At 38.5% G+C, this 26,717-nt stretch overlaps 1 protein-coding gene across 2 annotated transcripts in view; it reads left to right on the forward strand.

Annotated features, from left to right (window-relative positions):
• Positions 1 to 26,717, forward strand: part of Cntn1 (contactin 1) — a 258,096-nt gene that overhangs the window by 133,476 nt on the left and 97,903 nt on the right. For both annotated transcript variants that reach the window (XM_051189700.1, XM_051189701.1), the window contains exons 2-6: positions 8,176 to 8,307; positions 10,446 to 10,478; positions 17,644 to 17,776; positions 21,742 to 21,914; positions 24,042 to 24,137. In XM_051189700.1, coding sequence (XP_051045657.1) covers positions 8,247 to 8,307; positions 10,446 to 10,478; positions 17,644 to 17,776; positions 21,742 to 21,914; positions 24,042 to 24,137 — 496 coding nt within the window. In that variant the 5' untranslated portion in view covers positions 8,176 to 8,246. The remainder of the gene's footprint in view (positions 1 to 8,175; positions 8,308 to 10,445; positions 10,479 to 17,643; positions 17,777 to 21,741; positions 21,915 to 24,041; positions 24,138 to 26,717) is intronic.

The following is a 26,717-nucleotide window of genomic DNA, read 5'->3' on the forward strand; positions in this document are numbered from 1 at the left end:
CAGGATCGATGAGGAGTTTTTTCTCTTCCTAAATTTAAGATCCCTATTTTCCTCCAACCAAACTTGAGTGAAAATCGTTTTCATCCTGAGAAATGGAAGCTAGCTAGGGTCCAAGTGCCTTTCCACCAAGGAAAACACTGGTTGGCCTGTCTCTCAGTTATATTTATGTACATTCTAGTCTTTGTCTTATAGCATTTCATAAAATGTATGATGGCCACCATCTTTGCTTTGGCCAAACCATATATGAATCAATTTTCTTGTACTATTTCAGTTTCCTAAGTTCTTTGAACAAACGAAGGTGGTAGGGTTTTTTGCCCTGTGTACCTAAGGACATTTAGAGGCTAGGAAGATGGGAAGCAGCGACCAGCACAGGGAATAGTACCAGGATTCATCTGGGCGTGTGAGAAGCCATGGTGCCCCAAAGGCCAGGGAATTCTTGAAGGTAGCAGCATAGTGGCATCTGGAAAGGAAGCAAATCCTGGTTCCTGCTTGCTTCAGTTACTGGGTAGAAATGAGGCTTTCTCTGTAACTGGCAATCTGAGTCAGAGATGATGGCTTCCTTCTGCTGTTTCATTTTCCAGCACTGTGAGACATGGAAGTCATGGAGCCCACCCTGATGCATCGTGTAGTGTGTCCTCCAGAGAGAAACACGTATAGTACTTTCTTTACAAGGAAGAGGTTAGCTTCATTGTGCTGCTGAGGGATTGTGATCAGGGAGCCACAAATGACAGGACAATGGGTAACACAATAGAGTAAATCACTAGGAAAAGCAAATGTACGGACAAGATGTCAAAAACGCTTTTACTCCCATCCAGCAAGATCCCATCTAATGGGGAAGAATTGCAGGCTGCCTAGTTGATGATTAACTGATATTGAAGTGAAGGAAGAAAGGCATGGCACATCACAGAGTGGCACAAATAATGACAAAACTTTGATCTGATGAAACTCAGAGGTAGACTTCAAGCAACTTCATTTCTAAAAGTCTTTAAATATTGATAAAACATTGAAACTCTTAGAGAGTACATTTCTAGGCCACTGTTTTTGGAAACCAACAGTCTGCTGACCCCACCCCCTGACCATGGGCAGGACACTCATGGCCATGTCATGTCATCGCTATGTCACTCATTACCTGGCTGTGCAGAGGACTCAGTTACACATGCACAAGTTTCCCTTCTAAAGCAAGCACACAAGCACACCTCTCTCTCTCTCTCTCTCTCTCTCTCTCTCTCTCTCTCTCTCTCTCTCTTGCTTTCTCTTCTCTCTCTCCTGCTTTCCGTTGGCCACCAGCTACCCCCCTTTCTCTCCCCTCCACCAATAAACTCCATGTGGGCACGCTGAGTTCCCTGTTTGTGTTCTACTAGGTGAAAATTGTAACAAAAGAACAACTGTGATCCTTAACAAAGTCCAAAGCCTCAAGAAGAGACATTTCTTATTGTTTATAGTTATGAACCTGTCATTATCTAAGAAAACTAAAATCCAATTTTAGTTCTATGAAGTGCTTAGAATGTAGTAGGTATGGATGCAGTCTTTCATTTATATGACATCAGACAAGAGCAATGCAAAGTACATGAATGACAAGTTTGCTGTCCATGGACCGATTGTTGCTAGAATCTTATCTAGACTCCCCTTGACAACCTGATCCTTCTGATCTCTGTCATAAGAATTTAAATGAAACGTAGCATACTGTAGATGATAGGGAAGTGAGGAAGTTTTTATAAGATTTTAGGGCTTTCTTGAGGGTTGACCATGACCAAAAAAATAGAGATACAAATCTACAATTTAGAATGGTTTTATATACTTTCTAAAATGTGCAGAATGGACAGCTTTGCTGTGGGTAGGGGTTTCCTATCCAAGTGTTTCATGGACCTGTTTGCTTATATAAGCATCCTGGCATGAATAGAGACATTTCAGTGATACATTGGTGCTCCTTCTTTTAGTCATTAGACTACTGAGACAATGGACCCCAATTCCTTTTAGTCATTAAAGTATTGAGACAATGAACCCAAAGTTCTTTCAATTTCCCCAGGACACTAAAGCTAGAAGAAGAAAATGGCTGACCTCTCAGTTTTGTTTAACTCTTAGTCTCTAAGTTTCATTTAACAACAACATGGACAGACTTGGCGGGGTTGGAGGCTTTGCACTAGATCTCCTTGGTCTTCTTCCCAAAGTGGCCATATTGAATACATCTCTATTATTTTCACTATTACTTGTGCCTTCAGTTGGACTATTAAGGATGGGTGTCTAAGCATAGCTTGTTTGGGTTATTAGAATGGATTCTGGTACAGTTTGACCTTTATAGAAGGAGGCAATATCTTGCCCTTTCTTTGGAAGTTTCTTGCTATACTGGAATCTTGTAAGATTCTGGACTCCTTGAACCCAGTTGATTGAGTTATCCACGGGAGACCTACTGTGGATTCTTTGAGAGTGGCTAGGCTTTTTCTCTACACTTGGGGTACTTGAACTTGGGAAACTAGAATGTCAGGAGTCCAGCAGTCAACAAAACTACCTCCTGAGAGCCAGTAGTTGTGGAATTTCCATCTGTTTGGCTAATGGGCATGGTTTGCCTGCTTACTTGACAGCTTAAAAACTGAGGGGACAGGGTAGTGCTCTCTGGCTTTCTAATTCCTATGGTTGGACCCCACATTCCCTGGGCAGAACAGCAGGACATAGCAGCTGGATCATGGCAGTGAGTAATAAATTCTTGAGACCATTTAACAGACTCGGTTGGGTTCCTGTAGCTACCAGAGGCTCTCATTGTCTCACAGCAAGAGAACATCCAACAAAGGAGCAAGCAGAGCTAATACAGATTTGTTAAAGAAAAACAGGAAAGAACTCCTGAAAGGAGGGGTCCCCAAAGAGGAATACCACTTCACTTCCTAAGTTAGTGCCTTTTATGAGACTAAGGTAGGAACTGAATTGATACTGAGATAATTTTAAATTGAAATTAGTCATTTTGCAAGCATCCCCCGCCCCCAGCCCTTCAGCAAAGGAGCCATGCATCCCTTGTTGCATCAGGAGTGATCACATGTCATATACATCTTCATCCACTCTCTCCGTTCTTCCTTCACTTGTTTCGTTGGCTCTTGATTAAGTCACTTTCTATACATCTACCTCTAGCTCTTTATTTGCTGCAGACCCTGTTCTTACTTCATGTGGGAGCTAACTCATTTCTCATTTCCAGACAGTTCCGGGTGTGACATTGTAAGGATGGAAAAATTTAGCCTAATTTTCCCTAGACTCTGCCCCCTAGCAGTGAGTAGGCAAAAGGTCATTCTTGACTGTTTACGACAGGGCAGTTTATGGACAGCACCTGTGAGTGAATGAGAACAGGAAATAAGCCGTGCCACACTACCCAGAAGCCCTAGCGAAAGCAGACTTCCTGAGCAAAGTGTAGGTTTGGATAGTCCAAATTGATTGGTCTGCACTTGATGTTATGAGATGATTGGTTTGTGATGTGTGGGCTTTGTAGTAACCCTATAAAAGCTGTCTGAACCCTGTACCCAGGTTCCCAGTCCTCTACCCCACGTGGAGTATGGCTGTGGACCCCAGTGCTCTGGAATATAAAAGACCTCATGCTTTTGCATCAAGACCGCTTCTCGTGAGTGATTTGGGGAGGCCGCCTTTCTTGAGTCGGGGCGTGAGGGTCCATGCCCTCCACGGGTCTTTAAAAGTCTCCACCTAGGGCCAGAGATTTGACTTAGGTTCCATTCCTCCGACTGGTAATTAGAGTCTGGTTGTTCCAGGTCTTACAGTTCACCATCTGCTGAATATGATGATGGGCTCTAGCCTTGTCTTTTAATCCTGTTACCATGCATCAAGTAATTTTTTAAGTATTTCACAGCAACAGTTTCACACAGCACTTGTAGTGTAATTTCTGATCCCATATTTAATATTTGGACAAAGTGAAGTCCAGAGATTGCATAAATATCCCAATGTTGCAAAAAAGAGGGAAGACCTGTCTCAATTCCCTGTTTGACTCCATCTCTTTGGCAAGCACTGCTACTTTTTCAGTCAACACTAAACTGTAGCAACTCCCCTTGCTCTCTATCCAAATAACTATTACCTTTCTCATATTATAACACTACATATAAAACTCCTTAGAGTTGTATTAAAATTCAGTGTTTACTGTTGCTATTGAACTGCACATGCTGTATTGTTTGCTTTGCACACATTTTAGCTAATTTAACCTTTGAGTATGATTATCTCAGAGAAACAAAAATCTTGACACAGTTACCTGTTTGCATTTTTACTACCTTCCTCTTCACAAAAGAACTCATTCTAAATATTACACAAAGCCCAATGGGAAGGTCTGAAGCCAAAACACCCATTTTGTTCTATTTCCAAACTTAAAATGACACAACCAGTCAATATCAGTGATTTTTATTTATAACAATATTTGATACTATTATTATCATGCATCACTTAAATAAAACAAATCTGATAATTTTTTTCTTCAGCACATTTAACTGATTCCCTTTCCTCCTGAAAAAAAAATTCATTCTTACTCATTATTTTTATATACTGAAGTCAAAATATTTTATCAGAGTAGTATCTCTGATAGAATTAAATATCCCAGATTTAATATAGATATTCTAGGAATATATTTCTTGCCTTCCCAGAAATCTCTGATAAATTAATCTTTATATCTGAAAAGCTATTAGTTTTATAGCAATGATAGTCTAAATATTGCCTGCCTATAATGACTCATTACCACTGTTTCCCTTTAACCCAAGAATTCATTTCACATTTTCTAAAATTTATTTATTGCAATATAATCATATACTAAAAGAAAAATATTTTTGTACTTTTCAAATAGTTAGAATTCATGAGAATAAAGACAATAAAATGTTTTTCAAAATCCATTCTGATAGAAGTAAATTATTTCTCTCTTTTTTATCTGAATATTGATTCTGTATTTATTCTTTTTGTTTGTTTGTTTGTTTGTTTGTTTGTTTGTTTGTTGAGACAGAGAGCCTGTCCCAGAACTTGCCATGTAGACCAGGCTAGCCTCGAACTCACAGAGATTTGCCTGCCTCTGCCTCTGAGTGCTGGGATTAATGGTGTGTGCTATTTTAAATTTTTTGATGATTTATTTACTTTGAATTTGTTGTTTTGACTGCTTCTGTGCACCAAGTATGTGCAGTGCTCACAGAGACCAGGAGAGGATATTAGATCTCCTGGGATTGGAGTTACAGATGGTTGTGAGCTTCTGGGAACAGAACCCGAATCCACTGGAAGAGAAGCTAGTGCTCTTAATCACTGAAATCTCACATGAAATTTCCACTATTCTTTTGTCACAAGGGATAGGGATTCCCTTTGTAGGTTTTTGGTAAGAGAATTTAACAATAACCTAGACAGGAACTTGATTTTTTTTCTATATATAATGAGCCTTTATTTTTTTTTAAAGTACATTTAGCATACCAGGAACTTCAGATTCTTTCTTTTCATAGGTTTTCTGTTAAAGTAAAAACGTGAATTTTAAATTTGTAATTGTACCAGGTGTGTTTTTAAGAGTGTTTTTATTATTATTTCAATACTCAGATGCTTTAAGTGAACATATACAGACTAGTTTGTGTTTGAAATACAAATTATGATGTAGGTGAAATCTTCATTGGCATCACTGTTTATTTTAGATTTGTGCTTTCACAAAAAGCAATAATATTATATGACTTGGCAACAGCAAGTAGGAATTCCACTATCACGTTATTGTGGTCATAAAGACAATGAGTCCAAATTCTTGGTGCCTCAAAAGATGTATTAATTTTCTTACTTTTGCTCTGACAAAATGTACATACAAGTACATACATGTAGACAGACAAGTACTTTAGAGGATAAGGCATGTATTTTAGCTCACAATTCCAGGTGATATACCACCACAGTAGGGAGGTCAAATCAACAAGAACTTTAAGTAGCTATTCATATCACATCCCCATTCAAGAGCAGAGAGAGATGAATGTACCTCTCTACTCAGTCTCCTCTCTGCACATGGTCGACAGGGTTTCCCACTTCAATTAATACAAACAAGACAGTCTCCCACAGACATGCCCACAAGCCAACCTCATCTAGACAGTCTCCCATGGAACTCTTCCCAGGTTACATTAGATTGCGTGAAATTGACAATTACAACTTAACATTGCAGACACATTCACAAACATTACTGGAATTAGAGAAAACAACATGACAGGCAATCCACACATCTGGGCAGTTTCTGGTAGCAGGAGACTGAACAGGGAAGAAGAAAAAAGCTAAGATTTCTGAGAAGTTAAGTGTCAAGCTCAACACTGGGGTCCTTGGCCTATTGCATGGTGGGAGGCTTCCCAAGGAAGGAAAAGAGGCTTGTTGGGAGAACTCACTGAACAGAATTAGCAATCTGGTAGCCACTGCATAAGAGAAGGGACCTTAGAAGGTTAGTTCATATCTCGTCATAGCTATTCCTCTTATTTTCTTTCTGTCTTCTTTTCCCCTCCCATTTTTTTAAATCAAGTCTCCATGTCCATCATATGTCCTCTGACTTTAGGCTGCTCTTCTTCAGGTTGGAAAGCAGAGTTTCTTCCTTACAGAAACCAGACTTTACACTTGTCTGAATAAAGGAAGTGACTGTTGTCTCCTTCAAAGAGACAAGATCAGCCATTAACCAAGACACTTGTCAGGAGCTTAGTAACCATTCAAAGTCAATATGTGCCAGAAGATGTTAGCATGTCAACTTAGTGGAATTCATTTGCTACATGAGACTAATGTTATATGCCATGGATGATCAGGCCATGTGTAACAAAGAAGCTGAGAGAAATGTGCATGTTTCTCAAATGATACTGGAGGTGTTGACTTCAGATGGCCTCTTATTGTCTTTCTTCTTATCTAACATCCTGTATCACTATTTGGAAATCTTTGAAAACATATTTTTTCTCAAGTTGAAACTCCTGTTCTCTGGGTTTCTCTGTAATGCTCGATGACACATTGTTTTTCCATTGTTGTTTGGTAGAAATAGTTGAATTATAGTTAGCAAATCTTACATCTTGGGCTACAGTATCTCCACCTTCATGTTTTACTTACTTTGCCACAGTGCTGTTTACAGTGCTTTCATTAAGATAACCTTCTTCTCTCATGTGAGTATCATGCAAACTTCAATCTAACTCACTACACTAACTTCTATACCTGTCTATTTGCAACTGGCCAGAGAGTTTATTAATAGCAGGCACTTCTACATTGCCTTTTATTTTTCATATCTGTTGCTTATGCAAAGACAACAAAATATTAGTTATGTGCCCCACACTACCACGAGGCTATTCGAAAGTTCTGGGTGAAGTCTAGCAGTGTAAATATATGGTCATTAGTTTTTGAAAAACTTAACAAAGGAAGATATTTTAACTAGATCGCTATATAATTCTGTAGCTAAGTTTAAAAACTTTTCTTCTTGAAATTAGAGGGGACTCCCAAACTTTTAAAGAGTTGAATACACCAAACCTATCTTGATTTTGCTGACAGATATATCTGGAAATATTCTGCAATAAGAAAAAAAAAACATTAAATGAGTAACTAAAAGAACAGAAAGGAAAGAGGGTGCTTAGATTGAGTCTTGACTGAACTATGCACCAAGACCCTGCTTAGATAGACAGACAGACAGACATTAGGCATTTCTGGTAAATTTTTGTTTATTTAAGAAAACACCAAAAGACCACCTTTGATGCCATCCTCCATGCTTCTAAAGCTCTTACAAAGGTTCTCTTTCTTCTGTGGCATCAGGGATGGAGCCCAGGGTCTCAGAGTAAGACTATATTAATTACTCTTTCATCTGTGTGTCACCTAAATTTAATCCATCAAAATAACCTATATTAAGTGTTGACAATATATCAGTTTCATCAGATGATCAGTGTATTTTGTGTTGAATAAGAAAAGAAACCTGGTTACCCACCATAAGCCTGCCCAGTTCTGATCAGCATGAGCATTCTGGGAGGGAAGGGACCTTGGGAGTCCTCTCATTGTACTAAATATATTAAGACTGGAAAATAAAAACAAATGTTGGACATTTTCCCTTCTTTCCTGTCCTCTCCCCTTCTCTAATTCTCCTGTTTCCCTCCCCTCTTATCCTCCTGTCTCCCCCATTATTCTCATTTCCATTACTTTTCTTATTTTTTCTTCTTTCCTTCTAACTTACTTTCTTGTCTTTTCTTGATGCAGGTGTTTCATAGATTTCAACTGTCATAAAGCTTTCCTTAGTTTTGAAAACTGAGCCATCTACTTAACTGAAGATGGAAATGTCATTGCTGGTTAGCCATCTCCTGCTAATCTCTGCCATATCCTGTCTAGGAGGTAAGAACAAGCCTTTATGTATTCTCCATAAATTATGTGAATATAGTCATTATGTGTTTTTATCATGAATTCTCTCATGTAAAATTAGAACTTATGTCTCCTTTTGACATCTGGGTTGGATCATATTAGTAAATACATTTTATATGCTAAGATTGACCTTAATTTTATTTTTATTTTCAGTGAAGATTTTGTAAACTTTAGCTCACTTTCTGTACTAAATGCTCATAAACCTGTAAACTTTGTATCTCTCGAAAAGAAAACACTTAGTATGTCATAGAATGGTCAATTTTAACTTAATTTATGTAGCGTTGGAAAAGATGGGTGTCATTTATCCCAGCTGCCTATAATTGAATGAACTTTAGTATCTTTAATAATAGTAAAATGTAGTAAGAAATTCAAAAAGTAACATTTTAAATGTCTTCGTCTTTACTACAACTTACCTGTCAATTAGCATTACATTAAGTGTATATAACTGTGTTTAATAACTGATTAACAAGATTTCTAAAATTATAACAAATACATAGCTATTATGAGTATCCAACACAACACTGAATCTGATAAATCTTTCATTTGCTTACTCAATTTTAGGAAAATAGCATCCAAATATTCTATGACGTCTATAGGCATATAAAGAATAGCATAGCACATTTGAGCTTTCAGCAGCACAAAGATCATGATTCTCTCTTTCAGAGGAAATATGAAAATTCAGAGAGATTTCCCACAAGCATAGACACATTTTTTTTAGTGGCATTAGTATGTTTCCTAATAATCTTTTTTCTCCCCCCCTCAAACCACCATCTCAATGACTTTTGCTCAGTGAGTACTAGCTGAGTTGTTATTCATCTGAAGACATACTTGTGCGTAGCCATTTGATACAAGGATCTCTGCCAGTCTCTTTCGGGGTGTACCCAAAGACAGTTCTATTGCATTATGATTTACTTAGTTCGCTTGTTTGTCTGATACAGAGCCCCTTGTAGCCCAGACTGTCCTGAAACTTACTGGGTGGCCAAGGATGACCTTGAACTACTGATCCCCCTGTATCATTCTCCTGAGTGCTGGGATTACATGTGGTCAACTAGTCTTTATTTTTAAGGAAATAAAAATGATGTTTTTTGAGGATATGGTAATTTTTATTACACCAGTTCTGGAATTTGGTGAGAACAATCTCATTAGTGTCCCCGGTGGGAGAGAGGGGGCCACACCACCATGCAGCACCATGGAGCCCTCCCTCCAGTTTTCAGGGACCTAAACTCAAGTAAAAACAGAGCTTTGCTTTTGAAGCCAAAAAGTAATTTCTGCTTATAAAACAGAGCCAGAATGTATTATAAATGTAGGGAAAGGAGCTTAGGAATGACTAAATCACAACTTTGAGTATCTGTGTAGGCTTCTCACAAAACATGAGTGACAATTGTCTCAATGGCAAACATACACACCATGTTGATAGTTATACATTTACATGCCCAAGGATGTCTGAGAAAAAGAAAATTTTCCCTTTCACTCTTTTTGTTAATTAAGAATAGAGGATCGATCCAGAGATGCCTTGGGTAAGAATACAGTTTAATAGGAGCAAACCATGCACCACTAGCTTAGCATAAAGAGGGGTCCTGCTCATTCCCCTAGAATGCTGGGTTTTCATCTGGGAAGGGGTAAAGACCTTGAGCAAATGATAGTTGTGTTGGAATTCTTGACTCTCAGACAGAGGTGCAGGGATTTTTCCCTCCCTTTGTCCCCATCCTGTTCCTCCTTTTTCTATCCTGCCTCACTTAATACTTGAGAATATAATGACAATGGTAAATATACATAGACACAAGAATGATATGCACGCCCATAAGTGGGTTTATAATTGCATTGTGATGTGTATGTAGTAAAAAAGAAATCTTATATAGCTGTTGATATCTTATTATAAATGAAATAAAAAGTGTTTATTAGTCTCCCAAATCCATACTAATTATACTGATTGCGAACATTAGTGCTACCACTATATAATGTAAAAATAAGTAAACAATATTCACACAGATGTAAAGATATATTAATCTTTGGTGTGAAGAGTGTTTTCTACCAGTTCATTGATTCTTTGGCAATGTTTGAAAGCACACCTCAAAGAATCACTTAACATAAATTATCCTTTTATTTTTTAGAGTTCACATGGCACAGGAGATATGGTCATGGAGGTAAGATTTAAATAGCTTTTATTGTAAATATAATTGATTTCTGCTTTAAGCTGTGGTAACTCTAAACTTGAAGGCAAAAGATTACTGTTGAGCAACTTAGAAATCCTCTAAGGCATTTTTTCCCTGAGATCATTTTTTTTAAACAAGCTGTTTGATTGTTGAAAGACATAAAATACACACACACACACACACACTAAGCCATTTGGGTAGATGAAAAATAATCAGTGTGGTCTACATATTGTCTTACATGCTTTGTAGCAAAGCAGTGCTGTGACATTTAAATTGGTGTTTAAAGATGGCTTAACTTTTTTTTTTTTTTTGCAAGCCTCTTGTTTGCTTCCAGAGAAAGAACTCAAGTTAGTGCATTGGAAACCCTAAGATTCAGTGCAATTAGGCTCAGACAGATGTTAGACAATTTACTGCTTGAGATGTAACAACCAAACATGCTGCTGTAGAGTCTCCCATGATTACTGGTTTCTCTGAAGTACAGGCAGTCAAAAGAAAACCAACTTGGATCTGCCTCTCCAGCTGGAACTTCCTGGCTAAACTTGCATTTTTTACATAAATTAGTCAGCTCCTATGAGCTTCTGGATTTAAATGGAAAAAAATCACAGGGTTTCTTACCACAAGAAGCAAATACAGCTGATGCTGTGACTGATGGACTTTGTGCTCAGTGTTTGGTAACTGCTAACTCACTAAACCACTTCGTCACAACAGAAGGAAAGACCAGGAGAAAGTGCTGAGCATCCAGTATGCCAGCCTTCATGCCCAATCCAAATGATGCCGTTCAGACTGAGAAGGATTTCCATTTGCCTAAGGAGCAGAAGGACAAGAAATTAGCCCAAACATCATCAAAGTCATTTCTCCTTCCACCTTATAAGCTGGGAATCACTACATGTAGATTTCATAAAGATCCCTGGCATAGCTTCCTCAACTTCATGAACCTTAACATAAGTAGGAAATATGACAATGTAATACTTCTTTAGAAAATAATTGAAGTGTGCTTCATAGGAATTCTTTGATGATTCAATGTATACTTAATGGTGGAAGTTGTAGATAAGGAAAACTGAAGTATTTTAACATGTAGAAATATCACAAATTCTAAATAAATAAGGTTACTGATAGAAGGATTAAAAAAACACTTGTAATTTCTGTAGGACATTATCAGGGATTCCATTAGAAAGTACTTTATCGTCAAATAAGCTGTTGGAAATGCTGTTGTAGAGTAAAGCTTAGTGGTTTATTTGAGTTTAGGATTTATAGTACTAAAAAGTAAGTGCAGAGATTTCATCACACCGACATAATAAAACACCTGGATCACAGTGGCTAAGAACATCAATTCATTTTTTTCACATCTCTAGAAAATAGAACGCAAGCTCAAGGTGTTAGTGGGGCAGAACCCTTGCCCCTTTCAGTTGTCAGTAGCCCCATGTGCTCCTTTGGTGGTGAAGGCATAGTTCCAGTGTCTGCCTCCACCTGCTCAAAACTTCTCCCTATTATTCTCTCCTCATATTAACTTTCCACCTGAACATGCCAAAGTGCCCTCTACCCCGTGCACACCATTTTGTAAGATGAGTCCCTGAGGAGAGACTTAATATATGCATGTATTCCCAAGCTCAGTTAGCATCCAGCTGATAATCACCAAGGACCCTTTATTCATGTTAAATTTAAATTTGTTTCTTCCCTTCAGCTGGAGTCCTGAGATTGCCCAGCAAGCACTGCATTCCCTTGCATACCCATCTCCTTGGTCCTGTCTTAGGGTACCTCACTCCACATACCTCTAAAATCCTTGTGCATTCTGAATTTTAGATGTCAGAATTTATTCCTAGTAGATAGGGAGATTAGAAATGATGAGAAGATAGCTCCACAGGTTCCTCCTACATGACCTAACTCACTGCTCGTATTGCACTGGTGTGTCTTGCTGACATTTGTAGGGCTCACCATGCCTGCCCTTCTCTTATGCAGTAGATGTGTTTCATATAATCCATTTAAACTGTAGCCACAGAAAATGTCACTTCTCTCGCCATTGCCAATTTCTCCTTTTTTATGGATATTACTATCAACTCTCTCTCTCTCTCTCTCTCTCTTTCTCTTTCTCTCTCTCTCTCTCTCTCTCTCTCTCTCTCTCTCTCTCTCTGGGTAGGCAGGGAAAGTTGTGATGAATGACTTTTATTCCAGCAGAGGCAGAAAGGTAGGTGAATCTCTGTGAGTTCAAATCTAGCCTGGTCTACATAGAGAGTTCCAAAATACCCAAGGCTACAAAGAGACACACTGTATAACCAAAGAATTAATAAATAATAATAATAATAATAATAATAATAATAATAACAATCCTGTCATTTTCAAACCCTATATGTAATATCCTATGTATTCCGTCTACTTGACAGCAATATTACAACAAAAAATGCTTTTGCCTATGATGTTTCTTTTCAAATACTTTATCTATTTTCCTCTTTGAATATAGCAAGATTTAACACCAGTAATTAACCATTGTCTCTTTGTCACCCATGATGTACAAGAGGTCAATGCAGTGAGCCACTCTCCGACTTGCCCTGTACTGCACAGGGAGACCATCACATATAATCATAACAGTGAAGAGGAGCATTTATCTCTCTTTTTTATCTATCTCTTTTAAAGCAAGAGAACCTTTCACAAACTCCTCTGAAAGAAATGTCATGGCTTGACTTGGTCTGGGTCTTTTCTTGCTATAGCAGACGAGGTACCACCTTTGGGGGGGGGCACATCAGACATGAAGTGGCTTGGGGATATTCCCAGACATGTCTAGAAGTTTATGAAACGGCTTGAGGTTCCAAGGAGGCTTTAAAGGCATTTACTCTCCCTGTGACATAAACTCAAACAAATAATTTAGTCTCTATAATTTGCTAATCCAATCCTCACCATTTTTAAAATTTTAAAAATTGGATGTATGCACACCTATGAGAGGAACTCTGAGTGTTGCATTGTTAGGTTTGGTAAATTAGAGCAGCGTTGCTTCTTACCCATTGGCCTAAGTGATAGTGGTACCAGAGTATTCAAAACCAAGTCCTAAATATCTTGATTGTCTCAGTGAAGGACCAATACTATGTAGAAGTTGTGCTCAGCAATGTAACTTCTGCATCATGTAGATAGTTCATTGCATTTCAGGAGAACTTAAATCACTCTTGGCTCCATGACAAGAGATACTGTAAATATTGTAAGAATTTTAATAACAGACTCCTCAAATTTTGATGCCATTACTTTATTTCCTAGTATATTTTTCTTAGACTAATCTGACAACATACTTATGCAAAATTCTGTTTAATGACAGAGAAGACATATTTCAGAGTGAAGAAATCAGAATTTGTCTGAAGACAGAAAAGTTACTAAAAATAACTCTCAAGCACAAACTCTATCTTACTTTTAAATCTCTAGAAATAAAACCAAATAGCAAGATTACAGAGGACTATCTCCACAGTTTGAAAAGTGTGAAGCTACTATTTTAGCTCATGCCACTGACTGATTGTGGAGTCTCTGGACACAAAAAGCCCACCGAGGAAGCAGCAGTAGCATTTAATTGTCCTTCATCTACAGATTTTACTTTCAAATATACATGTGCAATCTTTTTCTGTCTTATCAAAATTTTTAACTAAATTTGATAAAGTAATCACTTCTATGCTAGAGTTATAATAGCTACATTAGATAAAGGAAAATGAAAGATTTTGTTAAAATGAGTTTGTATTAAGGGGGAAAAAAAGGATCAAAAGAAAACTTGTTAATTAAATTCAGGCAACCTAAGATGTTACCTCCAACTTTGTGCCTCCCCCCCCCACACACACACTGCACCCCCTTCTCTCCATAAAACTTCAAAAACATCAAAAACTGTCACCTGGATCTCACTGTTAGAATGGTAAGAGACAGACACCCATTTCTGTAGGCTGAGTGTAAAGCTGTCTTCATGGGGCCTGTCCCGAGTCTCATGTAGTTTTATTCCAGAAAGATCTTTCTCTGGGTCTGAGCACTCCTGTTGAGTTAGGGTCCATGGAGTCACAATATTGGGTGATGGGGTTAGGTTCTTGCTGAAGGTGACAATGGGAAACAAAGACTTGAAACAGTAACTCCTGCTCTTAAGGGTTGGTTTCAGTTCCCAATTAACGTGTGCAGAATCATCCACAAGCTTTACAGGGGATCCAGTCTTATCCAGTGTAAAAAACTCTAGACATGTAAACAACATATGTTCATTAAAAGCGTAGCCTTATCCTGGAAACAAGAAAACTGAAATATTTTAAATGTGATTTTCTGCCATATGGAAATTTATTTAGCATCATTATTTTATCTCTCTAAGGTTTCATATCTAACCCTATAGGAGTTGGAGGCTAATGGAGGGTTGGAAAATATACACATATCATTTGTGCAAAATATTACCATTAAGAAGAAAAAAATTCAACAATATTTTCATTTGACCTATAGAACTTTAAGTACAAATTCTTTAATATTTACATAAGTTCTTTGCATAATTGCCTTTCTATATATATATATATATATATATATATATATTTCATACATATTGTTCATATATCACAAAAGGTTAAGGCCTCACTACTGTTAGGAGGTGGTATTTCTTTCAGGCAGTATCCCAAAGATAGCTGTTAGAGAGGATAAAAACCACTGTGCTGCTTGAATTAAACCATCTACTAATAAACAAGCTCAGAGACCTGACTGAGCATCCCTCATTAACAAACGAAGCATCTCAGAAATAAATTACATTCAATCAAGTTGTTGGCAAAAGGTACAACATGAGAATCAGCTCAAACAACCCAGCCAAGGGTATTGATTATTCTCCACAAATTGATTGAAGACAGAACATACACAAGTCATTGAACATGGAGAAGTTGAGTTGGTACCTATCTAGAGCCATTACCCCAACATGGCTTCATGGAACTGGAAGGCACTCTGCATGCTACCAAAGGAGAAATATAAACACAAATCCAACTACAAATCCTTTGATTTACAATGGCCTGTCTACAAGATACATTGATTTAATGCTCACTCTATGAAATGGAACCCATACAACACTGCTTGGGTGGCCAAGAAAGATCCTGAGATTAGATTGGTCAGGGGAAAGCCAAATATTAATGTTCTACTAAAGGAATACAGCAATAAAATTGCTCCTAATAAAATTCTGCTATACTCTTAGATCAGTGCTTTGCACTAGCATCATCAGAGAAGTTTCTTCCTGCTACAGATATGAACAAATACAGAGACCCACATCCAAATAATATGTACGTAGGAGTGAGAGACCTTGGGACACACAGTGCTAATTGGGATTTCTCCATCAAAACCCTTCCTTGGAGCTCAGGGAACTCTGCAGCAAAGGAGACAAGAGCCAGTGGGGATGGAAGATACCAAGTAAACAAAACCTTCTAAACATAGCAGGTCCAACAACCGTAAACTCACAGAGACTGGCAGCATGCACAGGGCCAGCACAGAGGGAGCCCCAGAACTGAAAGAAATGGATACATGCCCCCATCCCTAACCCAGAAGCTGACTGCAATTGATAACTACTTGCAAATGAACAATAAGTTTTCTGCAAGCTCACTGGGGAAACAAATCAGTCTTAAAGGTAGGCCTCATACCCAGACAATACAAAACAAACTGAATGGTAGTTTTGGACATCCTTTGTCTTATAATGTTGAGTCAGAATATTCCCTTCCTTTTTTCTTTATTTTATCTATTTATTATTATTATTATTGTCATTACCATTATCATCTTACAAGTCCTTTGTGCCTATATTATAGATTTTGTGTATTTGGGATTCTTGTGTGTGTGAATGTGTGTGTCTTTGAGGCTACCCGTATTTCTTGTGCTTTTCCTTTGTCTTTTTCTTCTCTTTGTTTTCTTCTTTGTCCTGTGCTGATTTGTTTGTTTTTGTTTTATTTTATTATGTTCTATTTTATTGTACTACTATTTCTTAGATGCTTGTTTGTTTTTTAAGGGTAGATGGGAAGGGTGTGGATCTGGGAGAAGAACTGGGAGGAGGCAGGGACTGCTTTAATCAGAATATATTGTATGAAATAACATTTTAAATAAAAGGGGAAAAAGAAAAAGCTGGGGTATCCTGACTTGATGGCACATGCCTGCCATCCTATTACCCAGGAGGTAGAGACTGGAGAACCTGAAATATGAGGTCAACTTGGGCTATATGAGACTGTCTTAAATAAAAACCAGAAACAAAGACAAAACATTAACAACAGCACAAGATGGAGAAGTGATCCATGGCTTGCTGGCTTGTTTCTCTTGGAGCCGTCACAGTGAGTGACTTCAGGGGAGAATTGCCTGCCTTTCAAGGCACATGGCTCACTACTAACTCATTCAGAGCATATGGCTCTTGGCTGTAGGCAGAAGATGCTGCTACACTAGAGTCATGCAAGACACCCCTGCCTCTTCCACCTTCCCTGCTGTTTCGTTTGTTCTTCCTTCCATATAGGATAGAATCCCAGGACAATTGCTGCCCAAACAGGGTACTTGTGATGGATTTCAAACCACTTCATCAACTCCCATACTTGGAATTTGTATGTATGTTGTCACAGATAATAGCTCGGTATGAATCCTGGTCCCATTTTCAGGAAAGAAAGCAATTCAAAAGTAAATAATCTTCTCTGGAGCATTCAGCAATTCACTTATTGCTTCATTCTCATCTTCTAAAATATTTAAGCACCTTTGCAATCTAGACCACTAGGCAGCTGGGTAGCAAGATACAGTGATTAAAGATGCCACCTGTCTCCAATCACTGCCAGTGTGGTGACATAGAAGTTTGCATTAAAAGTCAAAGCGGGCGTTTTAAGTCCTGCAGCCTGAGTTGGGAACTATAGGGCCACAAAGGAGGGTCATTTAGAACAGAAAATCTGACAGAATTAACGCCGTGGCTGGGTCACAAATGTACAAACTTTGATAAGAAGACTAGGGTGACGATTTTAGAAAGTAGAAAAGCTCAAAGCTCATACAAAGACCTGGAGGCATGAATGTGCATGTGTTTATATGTCTGTAGAGGAAACTGTACAGCGATAACTGGCAAATGGTACTTTTAAGGAAACAAAGAGACAGGCAGAAAAGAAGCACTTTTGGTGCAACCAAATTTTATTTGACATATAGAATGGTACACTATAAAATCATCTTGGTTTTGTTTCAGTTTCTGAGGAGGACAAAGGATTTGGACCCATTTTTGAAGAGCAACCAATCAATACCATTTACCCAGAGGAGTCGCTGGAAGGAAAAGTTTCACTCAACTGCCGGGCACGAGCCAGCCCATTTCCAGTTTACAAGTAATGCACCCCACTGCTCTTTTTCAAGGGAGGGCTAGGGTGGCAGAGTGCACCTGGCACCTGGGACCTCAGATCTATAGAGAAATCTCTAAGACCGGTCTGTAAGGTCAGTGGACATTGACTCATATATTAGCATACCCATTACTGAAAACACAATATTGTACTTATATACATGTAGTATCCTTAAATATATATAAAAATTTATTTATACACAGATTATACAGGTAGATTTGATATTATCTAATGAACTGATGCTTTCAAACAAATAAATGTCACATAAAAGCATTATAGCTATGGCTATACACAATCATTTTGTATGTACTGTCCTAAATATCTCAAATCTATTAGTGGCTGATAATCTTTCTATATTAACTACATTCAAAAGTTTGCATAGGCAATCCCTGAAAGTGTTGCCCTTTTTAACTGATCTCAAATCTCTATCCCTGACATTTTTCTGAAGTACTAGGATTTAACCCTAACACTCATGTATGTGAAGCAAACACTCAGCCACTGAGCTGTATCTCCAGCACAAACATATGTCTTAGCCAGGTAGTGGTGGTAGCAGAGGAGCAGGCTGTTAATCCCAGCATTCAGGAGGCAGATGCAGGAGGATCTCTGTGAGTTTAAGGCCAACCTGGTCTACAAAGCAAATTCCAGAACAGCCAGGGCTATGCAAAGAAACCCTGTCTTGAAAAACAAAAAACAAAACAAAGCAAAATAAATAAATAAAATAAAAAATACATTTCTATCTTCTGAATAGTGAGTGAGCAACTCCTTCTGTATTCCTGGGTTACTTCTTTGTGCTATCATAAAAACTTGGTAAGAAGTAAAACTGGGTTTCTCTGCTATAGAGAGCTCACAAAATTGTACCACCAATTTAATCTGATTCAAAAACTAAAAGTTAAATAAATGCCAGGGAATTTGAATTTCTTTTATGAGGTGTTTCCATGAAAGAAAAACCAGTAATAGGAAAATGGTACTTCAGTGGACAATCGTCACTGGACTTAATTGAAGTATATTAATTAATAATTAAGTGTTTGATAGTAAGCTTTCCTCCTACTATAAAACAGCTTTCTATTGTTATAAAAAGCTATTACCAGGAAAGATAGTCCTTCCCACCACTTAATTATAATTGTGTTCATTTTCTCTTGCCTCTGGCCATAATTACAAGTTTACTACTAAAGCAAAATATGAATTTAGGTATAAAATCACCATCCTTCTGACATTATTTTTATGGTTTCAATTTCATGCTTGAGAGCACAATATAAATTATAGATAACACATTGTTGCAAAAATTATTTGGTTGGTAGACTGACTGCAGTGGCCTCTGCACAATCACGGCCATGGGCTAGCATCACTGACAGGTTGTAGAGATTTTCCAAGAAATATATACAGGAAAAGACGCTAAATCCTAACTTAGATACATTGGCTTGACTGTGTGAGTTAGTACAAATGCTGGACCAAAACACAGGTATATGGCTTCTAAAGAAGCCTCCAGATAGTGTGAAAATCTCAAGCTTATTTCAGTGATACAAATTCCATTATACTGTCTTAGACAGCAGCCTCCAGGACAGCTTAGAGACAACCAATCAGCAGGTGCTGTGCTCAGTGTTTCTAGAAACACAGCATGGGCAGGCCTATTGTCCTTCCCAGCACAGAAGCAGTAGGAATGAAATGTAATCTGGCAAATATGTCACTGACTACACTCCACAGGTTTTAGCCAAACAAAGTCCCCAGCTTGAGCTGGCTTGCCTCTGTTTATTAATATAGGGAGCAGAGGAAGCCAAGTAAATAAAGCTTGTAGGGAAAGAGACAAAAGGGAAGGAGGGGAGGGAATAGTTAGGAGAAGGGAGGAGAGAGGAGAGGAGGGGAGGGGAGGGGAGAGGACAGGAGAGGAGGGGAGAGGACAGGAGAGAGGGGAGGGGAGAGGAGAGGAAGGGAGGGGAGAGGAGAGGAGGGCAGGGGAGAAGAGAGGAGAGGAGGGGAGGGGAGAAATACTTTTTGAAGGTAGGAAGGAATGCCCGAAGTTTTTCAAATATACTTAATTACGGGAAAACTGCACTGCCTTAAGTAATCGTGCAATTTGTCTTTCACAAAGTAGTTTTGTATTTATAGTATGCCCTGTGGTGATGGATTATGCACAGTGGCATCCTGAGAGGCAAGAGGCACTACAAGGAATTTCATTTGCCACTCGCCAGCTCTGACACACTTTCTCCCATCTCCATGCCCACGTAGCAAGCACTGCAGCACTGCAATAAGAAACATTTAAAGGCATGCACAGGAATTTCAATACCCATCTCTGAAAACAGACAACCAACTTGCGAGAACACAGCATGGCATAACATTTTGATATCCCAAACAACTACAGCCAGAGGAAGTCAAAGAAATGAACACAACTTGCTTCCAGTAAAGGGAAAATCCCAACAACTCATGTTGTGAAACTGGGAAACATGTGCCAGGGCCAGTCACACAGTACTCTGTGATTTCTTTTGAAATTAGCTCTGATGACAGAGGGATTTTAACGGGGAAATGTCCTAGTGACCCAACTTGTGAAGACATTCTGACAAACTGCATTTTCGCCATTATTCTCACCTGTATCAGAAATGTATTTGGCATCCAAAAAGTGGCTGTCCCCTGAACTTCATGATGAGGACTCTTGTCTGATGGTTTTCCTAGGACATTGCTTTAAAAGACAGACCCTGACACAGTATGGAACAACTGTAAAATGATTTGCTACTATCATTGTAAATGAAAACTCTTTTCTACATGCATTCTTCTCAGCAACTCTTGAAAAACAAACAAAAACCCAGCAGACTTCTATTTATAGCATTATCCCCTTCAGTTGGTAGTATTGTTAGCCATAATATTTCTCATTGACACCACTATACATAGGAGTATATGGTGAAGGAAAATACCTTCCACAAATATTGCTCCTAAAACATGTGAACCCACAGAGATAGCTGACCTGGACAAGGGGAGTTAATAGACCCCCAGACTGATAGCTGGAAAACCAGCATTGGACCAACTCAGACCCCCTGAACATGGGTCTCAGTTAGAAGGCCTGGACAGTCTAAGGGACTTCTGACAGAGGAACCAGGATATATCCCTGGTGCACAAAAGGATTTGGGAGCACATTTTCCCATGGAGGGATACTCCCTTAACCTAGAGGCAGGAGTGAGGGCCTAGTCTCTACTCCAAATGACTTGATAGATTTTGTTGATCCCTCCTGGAAGTTATCACCATTCCTGTGGAGTGGGGGAGAGGGATGGGATGGGAGGGAAGGAGAAAGAAGGGAGAGGGAACTGGGATCAATATGTAAAATAAGAATAATTAATTAATTAATTAATTATTTGATATGAAAGGGCATCAGTGAACATTAAATCTAAGCTAAAAAAAAATCTTACCATACTAGTTTAGTTGTCACTTGGACTTAAGACAGTGAAATAATTTTAAACTATGTGATCTCCCCCTAGTGGTCAACATGTCAGTTGCTGAGCAGACAGCCTGCCTCCTTTAGTTTCACTGGAAAATTGCTGTGCTATTTAGACAGAAACTCATAGTTTACATTTTAATTGTTCTAGAGATATGTTTTTTAAATCATTTATAAAAATTTATTTAGATGTATGTGAAACTACACAGCAATTTGTGGCTAACAAATATGCTCATGTGTAAACAATAAAAATATCAATCAATGGAATGAAACTAGGTAACATACATTTTGCTTTTAGAATAATACCTCATTGAAGATGAGGGCATTGTCAAGAGTTAGCAATTACATTTTTGTACCTTAGGTAAGTTATTATTAATGTTTTCATATACTCAGAATTATAGGTCATTAAGAAATACCACCGAGTCAGAACAATCATTTCATGTCACATGGAGCTATACAGAAATCAGAGTAATGTTAGTCTGACACTTTCCAGGCTTTGTGACCTTCAGAGTGACATTAATGTCTTTTTCCCAAGATGGAGAATGAATAATGGGGATGTTGACCTGACAAATGACCGATACAGTATGGTGGGAGGAAACCTTGTCATCAACAACCCTGATAAGCAGAAAGATGCTGGGATCTACTACTGCTTGGCATCAAATAACTATGGGATGGTCAGAAGCACAGAGGCGACCCTGAGTTTTGGATGTAAGTAATCACAGCTTCTCTGAAGGGTGGGTTTATTTGTGTGAGATTGAATACAAGTATTTTAATTATTGATAAATATCTATAAATATTGGGGTTTCATATCTCAGCTTTTCTCTCCCATTAAAATAACTTCTCCTAGATAGATGGTTCAGAGGTAAAGTATAGTAACTACTCTTCCAGAAGCACCAAGTTCAGTTCCCAAAACCCATGTTGAGTGACTCACAACTGCTTGAAACTCTAGCCTCATGGGATCCAGTGCCCTCTTCTGGCTTCCATGGGTAGAAAGCAAAACACACACACACACACACACACCACAGCACACACACATATTTCACACATACACAAATACACAGGTATAAGCACAATTAAAAAATCTTATCCCTATGAATATGGACCTTCCTCCTACATTATCATTCCAACCAAAGTAGTGACACTGTGTAGTTTATTAAAGAAGTCACATCACCTGCTCATTTACAGGTGGCAGGTTGTTGTTGGTAAGACAGGTAACGCACTTGAAATTCCAATTAAAATACAGTAATTCTGAGTGACTGTCAAGACACATCAGCAAATATAACCATTAAGGGTTCTGTAAAGAGAAAAAGCAAGAAAATAGGCTACTGACAAGATATGCCATAGAGGAAATGCATTGTACAGGGCAGTGACACTTGCAGGTAAGTTCAGCAGAGGCACAGCACTATGATGAGTATTGTAAAGCTCATGTGAAAGAAATTAGGACCACATTCTGAAGAATCTTAAGTGGTTCTCTGCATTCTGTCATCAATGAACTGGTGTCAGCATGAAGGCCCCTACAGGATGAGAACTAACTATTAGGAGATAAAATATCTGAGTTCCGCAGTGCCCTGAGCCTCTCCTAAACTCCTGCATCCCAGAGAATATCTGGCTTTTCCTTGTTTAACTTCTGTGGCATGGAATTAATTAAACTGTATTCTAGTTAGTAGATTATCTTAAATTTTAATTAAGACTATTTTTCTAAATGGGGCCAACAATGGAAAACATTAAAAAAAATACTTGCTAAAATAAAAGTTGAGTCTCTTCCAAAGGACACCACTATATTGGAAGGGGAGCTGATTACAGTAATAAATCTCCATTTTGTGATTTATGTCATGTGTTCAAGCTTTAGTAGATACATTACAGGATGAAAATAATGTTTCAAGAAAACAGATCAATCACTAGGAAGGGTGAGATAAGTCAAGAAACAATAAAATTAAAATTAAAAAATTCAGTACTTGCATTGCACTAAAGGTTATTTTTTTTTAATTTTCAAAGAAAGCCAAGTTAAAAGGCAAAAATATTCTTCCTTTACTACAGTAGGATGAGAGCCAGGAAAATGACTTTAAGATGTGACTAAGCATATGAGTTTGTGTTCCATGACCAGAGATGAACAGAACTTTACCAAGTTAAATTGATTGATTAATTAAATGAGCACGTGAGGCTGAAAGAGGCACTCAGGTGTCATTAGCACCTCAAGTCCAGAGATGTGGCTTTGAGCTTCCCTCTGGAAAAATATAACAGGGAGAGCATATGGGTTTCCAGAGGCAGACAGTGTGTTTAGGGGAGTAAAAAGTAGGTATCATGGTTTTGGTGTGGATCACAAATATTGAGAAAGATAGGCAGAAGCTAAACAGTACCAATATCAGAAAAAGAAGAAGGAGGAGGAGGAAGACGAAGAAGACGAAGACAAAACACAGTGGGGGCGGGGTCGTGGAAGAGGTGATGGAAACTGGGGTCCATCCCCCAGCTCTTTTCACTGAGTGTCCAAGCACTGGCTGGAAGGGAAGGGATGCGCACGTGTCCTTCCTCCCTAAATCTCGGGCTTTGGCTGACCTCACTGTTATTTCCTCATGGAGACTCTCCCTAACCTGAAAGGAACATTTTTAGTTTAGCTGGAACCTTCGTGGTTGTCAGAATTATTCTGGCTTCTATGAGTCAGTGACAGAAGTGGATGGCGCACAGAAATCCCAGCTGTGAAAACAAGTTGCTTTGCACGGGTGTCCAGAGCCAGCTGAGTTCTGCCATATCGCACAAGTAACTCAGCAAAAGATCACACTTAACAAATATCTTTCTCTTGAGCAGAGTGAACATTTTCCTTTTCCCTTTTGAAATCAGATCTCGACCCTTTTCCTCCTGAGGAGCGTCCGGAGGTGAAAGTGAAGGAAGGGAAGGGCATGGTGCTTCTCTGTGACCCTCCGTACCACTTTCCAGGTAAATGGAGTTTCTCAGACTATCGACACCTAGGGAATTAAATGAAGACAGCTAGTGATAACAATATGCTAATAATTACTTTATCTTTGTATTTGTTGTGGGAAATTTTCCTGGGGAGATAAACATCCCACCATAGACAGGACACTGACTCAATAAAAGATTCCAACCAATGAGTTTAACTAGTATCCCTTACACAAGAGAAGTATTATTTACATCAGCCTGGGCAACTTATGAACGGCTACATCACTGAAGAAAATGTCTTTCCTCCAGCAGCCACTAACTTCCTGTAAGATAATTATACGTTAGGAAGGGGTGGAACTTGTGACCCTTCCCCTAGAATATTAAGTGTACCAGCCTCAAGCAGATGTCATGAAGGTAAACACAGCTACCAGGAGTTCATTAGGACAATGGCTATGCCATGCCTGTAGGAAAGCATTCCACAATAGCATCACTTTGCAGCCATCACTTACAAGTCGTTGTAGATACATTTCCATATGGGCTCCTAAGTTACTTGGCCCTCATCCTAAGGTTTTTCTAGTCATTTCAGTTCATAAATAATAAGTATATTGGATTGTGCACTTATGGAAGATAATTCCAGAAACTGTGTTAAATATTCAGAAATAGAACAACCCTAAGGAATGATGTATGATCAATCAGTTTTTCAATTTAGTATCTGCAATATACTGTGAATTACAGCTAAGCACTAGAAAGGAATAAAGACATGATAAATTATTAATATCCTTTGAGTCACTGATCTATGAGAATAATTGTGCACTTCAGAAAGGGAACAGAATTAAAACTCATCTGTTAAAACCTCAATTTGGAATACATATTCCCTTCATTTGATATGATTAAAATTAAGGCTACCATAGTACATAGTCATAGTCTTGTTTTCATTTGTTTTACTTCTCCCCTGAAAATGAAATGAATGTTTTATGTTCTTTATATATTAAATATGACTTAAAACATATCCATAGAAAATGAAACAGAACACTCTGCTACAAGTAATTTTGTGGGGGATGTACCAACTTCATATGTATTCATAGACATTTTATATATATATATATATATATATATATATATATCACAAAATTATACATATATCTTGTAAATTTTCATGATTATGAAATTCCATATACATATATGAAAACTGTATATATATATTTCTAGTTGCTTATATAAAATACTGTTAGTTTTATCTGTACTGCAAGAAAGACAGTTATTTTGCTCACATAGGGGCATGTTTCCAGTGTTATAACAGGATTCCATCAGGGAATAGGTTTTTGCTGGAGGAACTGCTTAAACTATGAGTAAATCCCTCTCCTCTTCATAGTATTTCCCACAAATAAGGCAATAGATGCACATTCACTCCCTTTGCCTGCTCAACAATGGACAAGGAGCTCCAATTACTAAGAAAACCCCTGTGAGCACTTTCCCTCGACCAGATACTGCTCATTTCACAGGACATACCAGTGGAACAGAACAATAAAACCTGACAGCCCTCAGAGAGCTTCTGCTGTGACGGGAGTACTTAAAAGCTACAGGATACAAGACAGGAAGAGGCAAGGGTAGAGGATAATTTAGATTTTAGAAAGGGCCTTGCCAGGAAGGGAATGTTGTTAAAACCATAAGGAAGTGAAGAAGCTTGTAGTAAAAGTACATAAGAGGACATTACAGGTGGGAGAGGCAACGAGAGCAAGGGATGAGGTAGCACCATGGGCACAAAGCAAGCCAGACTACCTGGGGCAGAGGGGGTAACACAAAAGGCAGTAAGGAAATGTGGTGTGAGCTCCAGGAGCTGTGCTGGGGAGGATCTTAGCATGCATGTGTTCTTACTTTAGGCGAGGTTTACACTCAGAGTGTTGAGCAGAGGAACCACATGGCATGAGTGGTTAACTGTTTTAGGATGGTCAGAGCAGTGTTTGGCAAACTGCGCCTCCCACCTTCACTGGGGTTGCATATCAGATATTTACAATATGATTCATAACTAGCAAAATTAGGAGGAAATTCATTTTTTCCCTTAGTCTAACATTTAATTGCTTTTGTTTTGTTTTCTAAACTTATATACAATATTGTGGTAGTTTGAATGTAATTGGCCGCATAAGCTCATAGGGAGTGGCACTATTGAGATGCATGGCCTTGTTCTCAAAAGAAATATGTCACTGTGGGCGCGGGCTTTGAGGTCTCTTATGCTTAAGTGTCACAGTCCACTTCCTGCTGCCTTCTGACCAAGAGGTAGACAGCACCATGTCTGCCTGTATGCCGCTATGATGATGATAATGCACAAACCTCCGAAATGTAACCCACCACATCAGTTAAATGTTTTCCTTTATAAGAGTTGCTGTTGTCATGGTGTCTCTTCACAGAAATAGAAATCCCAACTAACCAGATGCATTTTATAATGGTCTTTCTGCTTCCCAAACCAATGCTATCCAGATCCTCTCCACCCACCACCCACTCGACTTGATATTCCCTCTCCCTTCCTCTCCCTTCCCCACTGCCACCCTCTGTCTGTATCACTCATAACAAAAACATCAAAAGATACCCCTCCCCCAAAAGATGAAAGTAACAAAACAACAC

This window comes from Phodopus roborovskii, unplaced genomic scaffold (genome assembly GCF_943737965.1).
Source record: "Phodopus roborovskii unplaced genomic scaffold, PHOROB, whole genome shotgun sequence".
Lineage (NCBI taxonomy): Eukaryota > Metazoa > Chordata > Mammalia > Rodentia > Cricetidae > Phodopus > Phodopus roborovskii.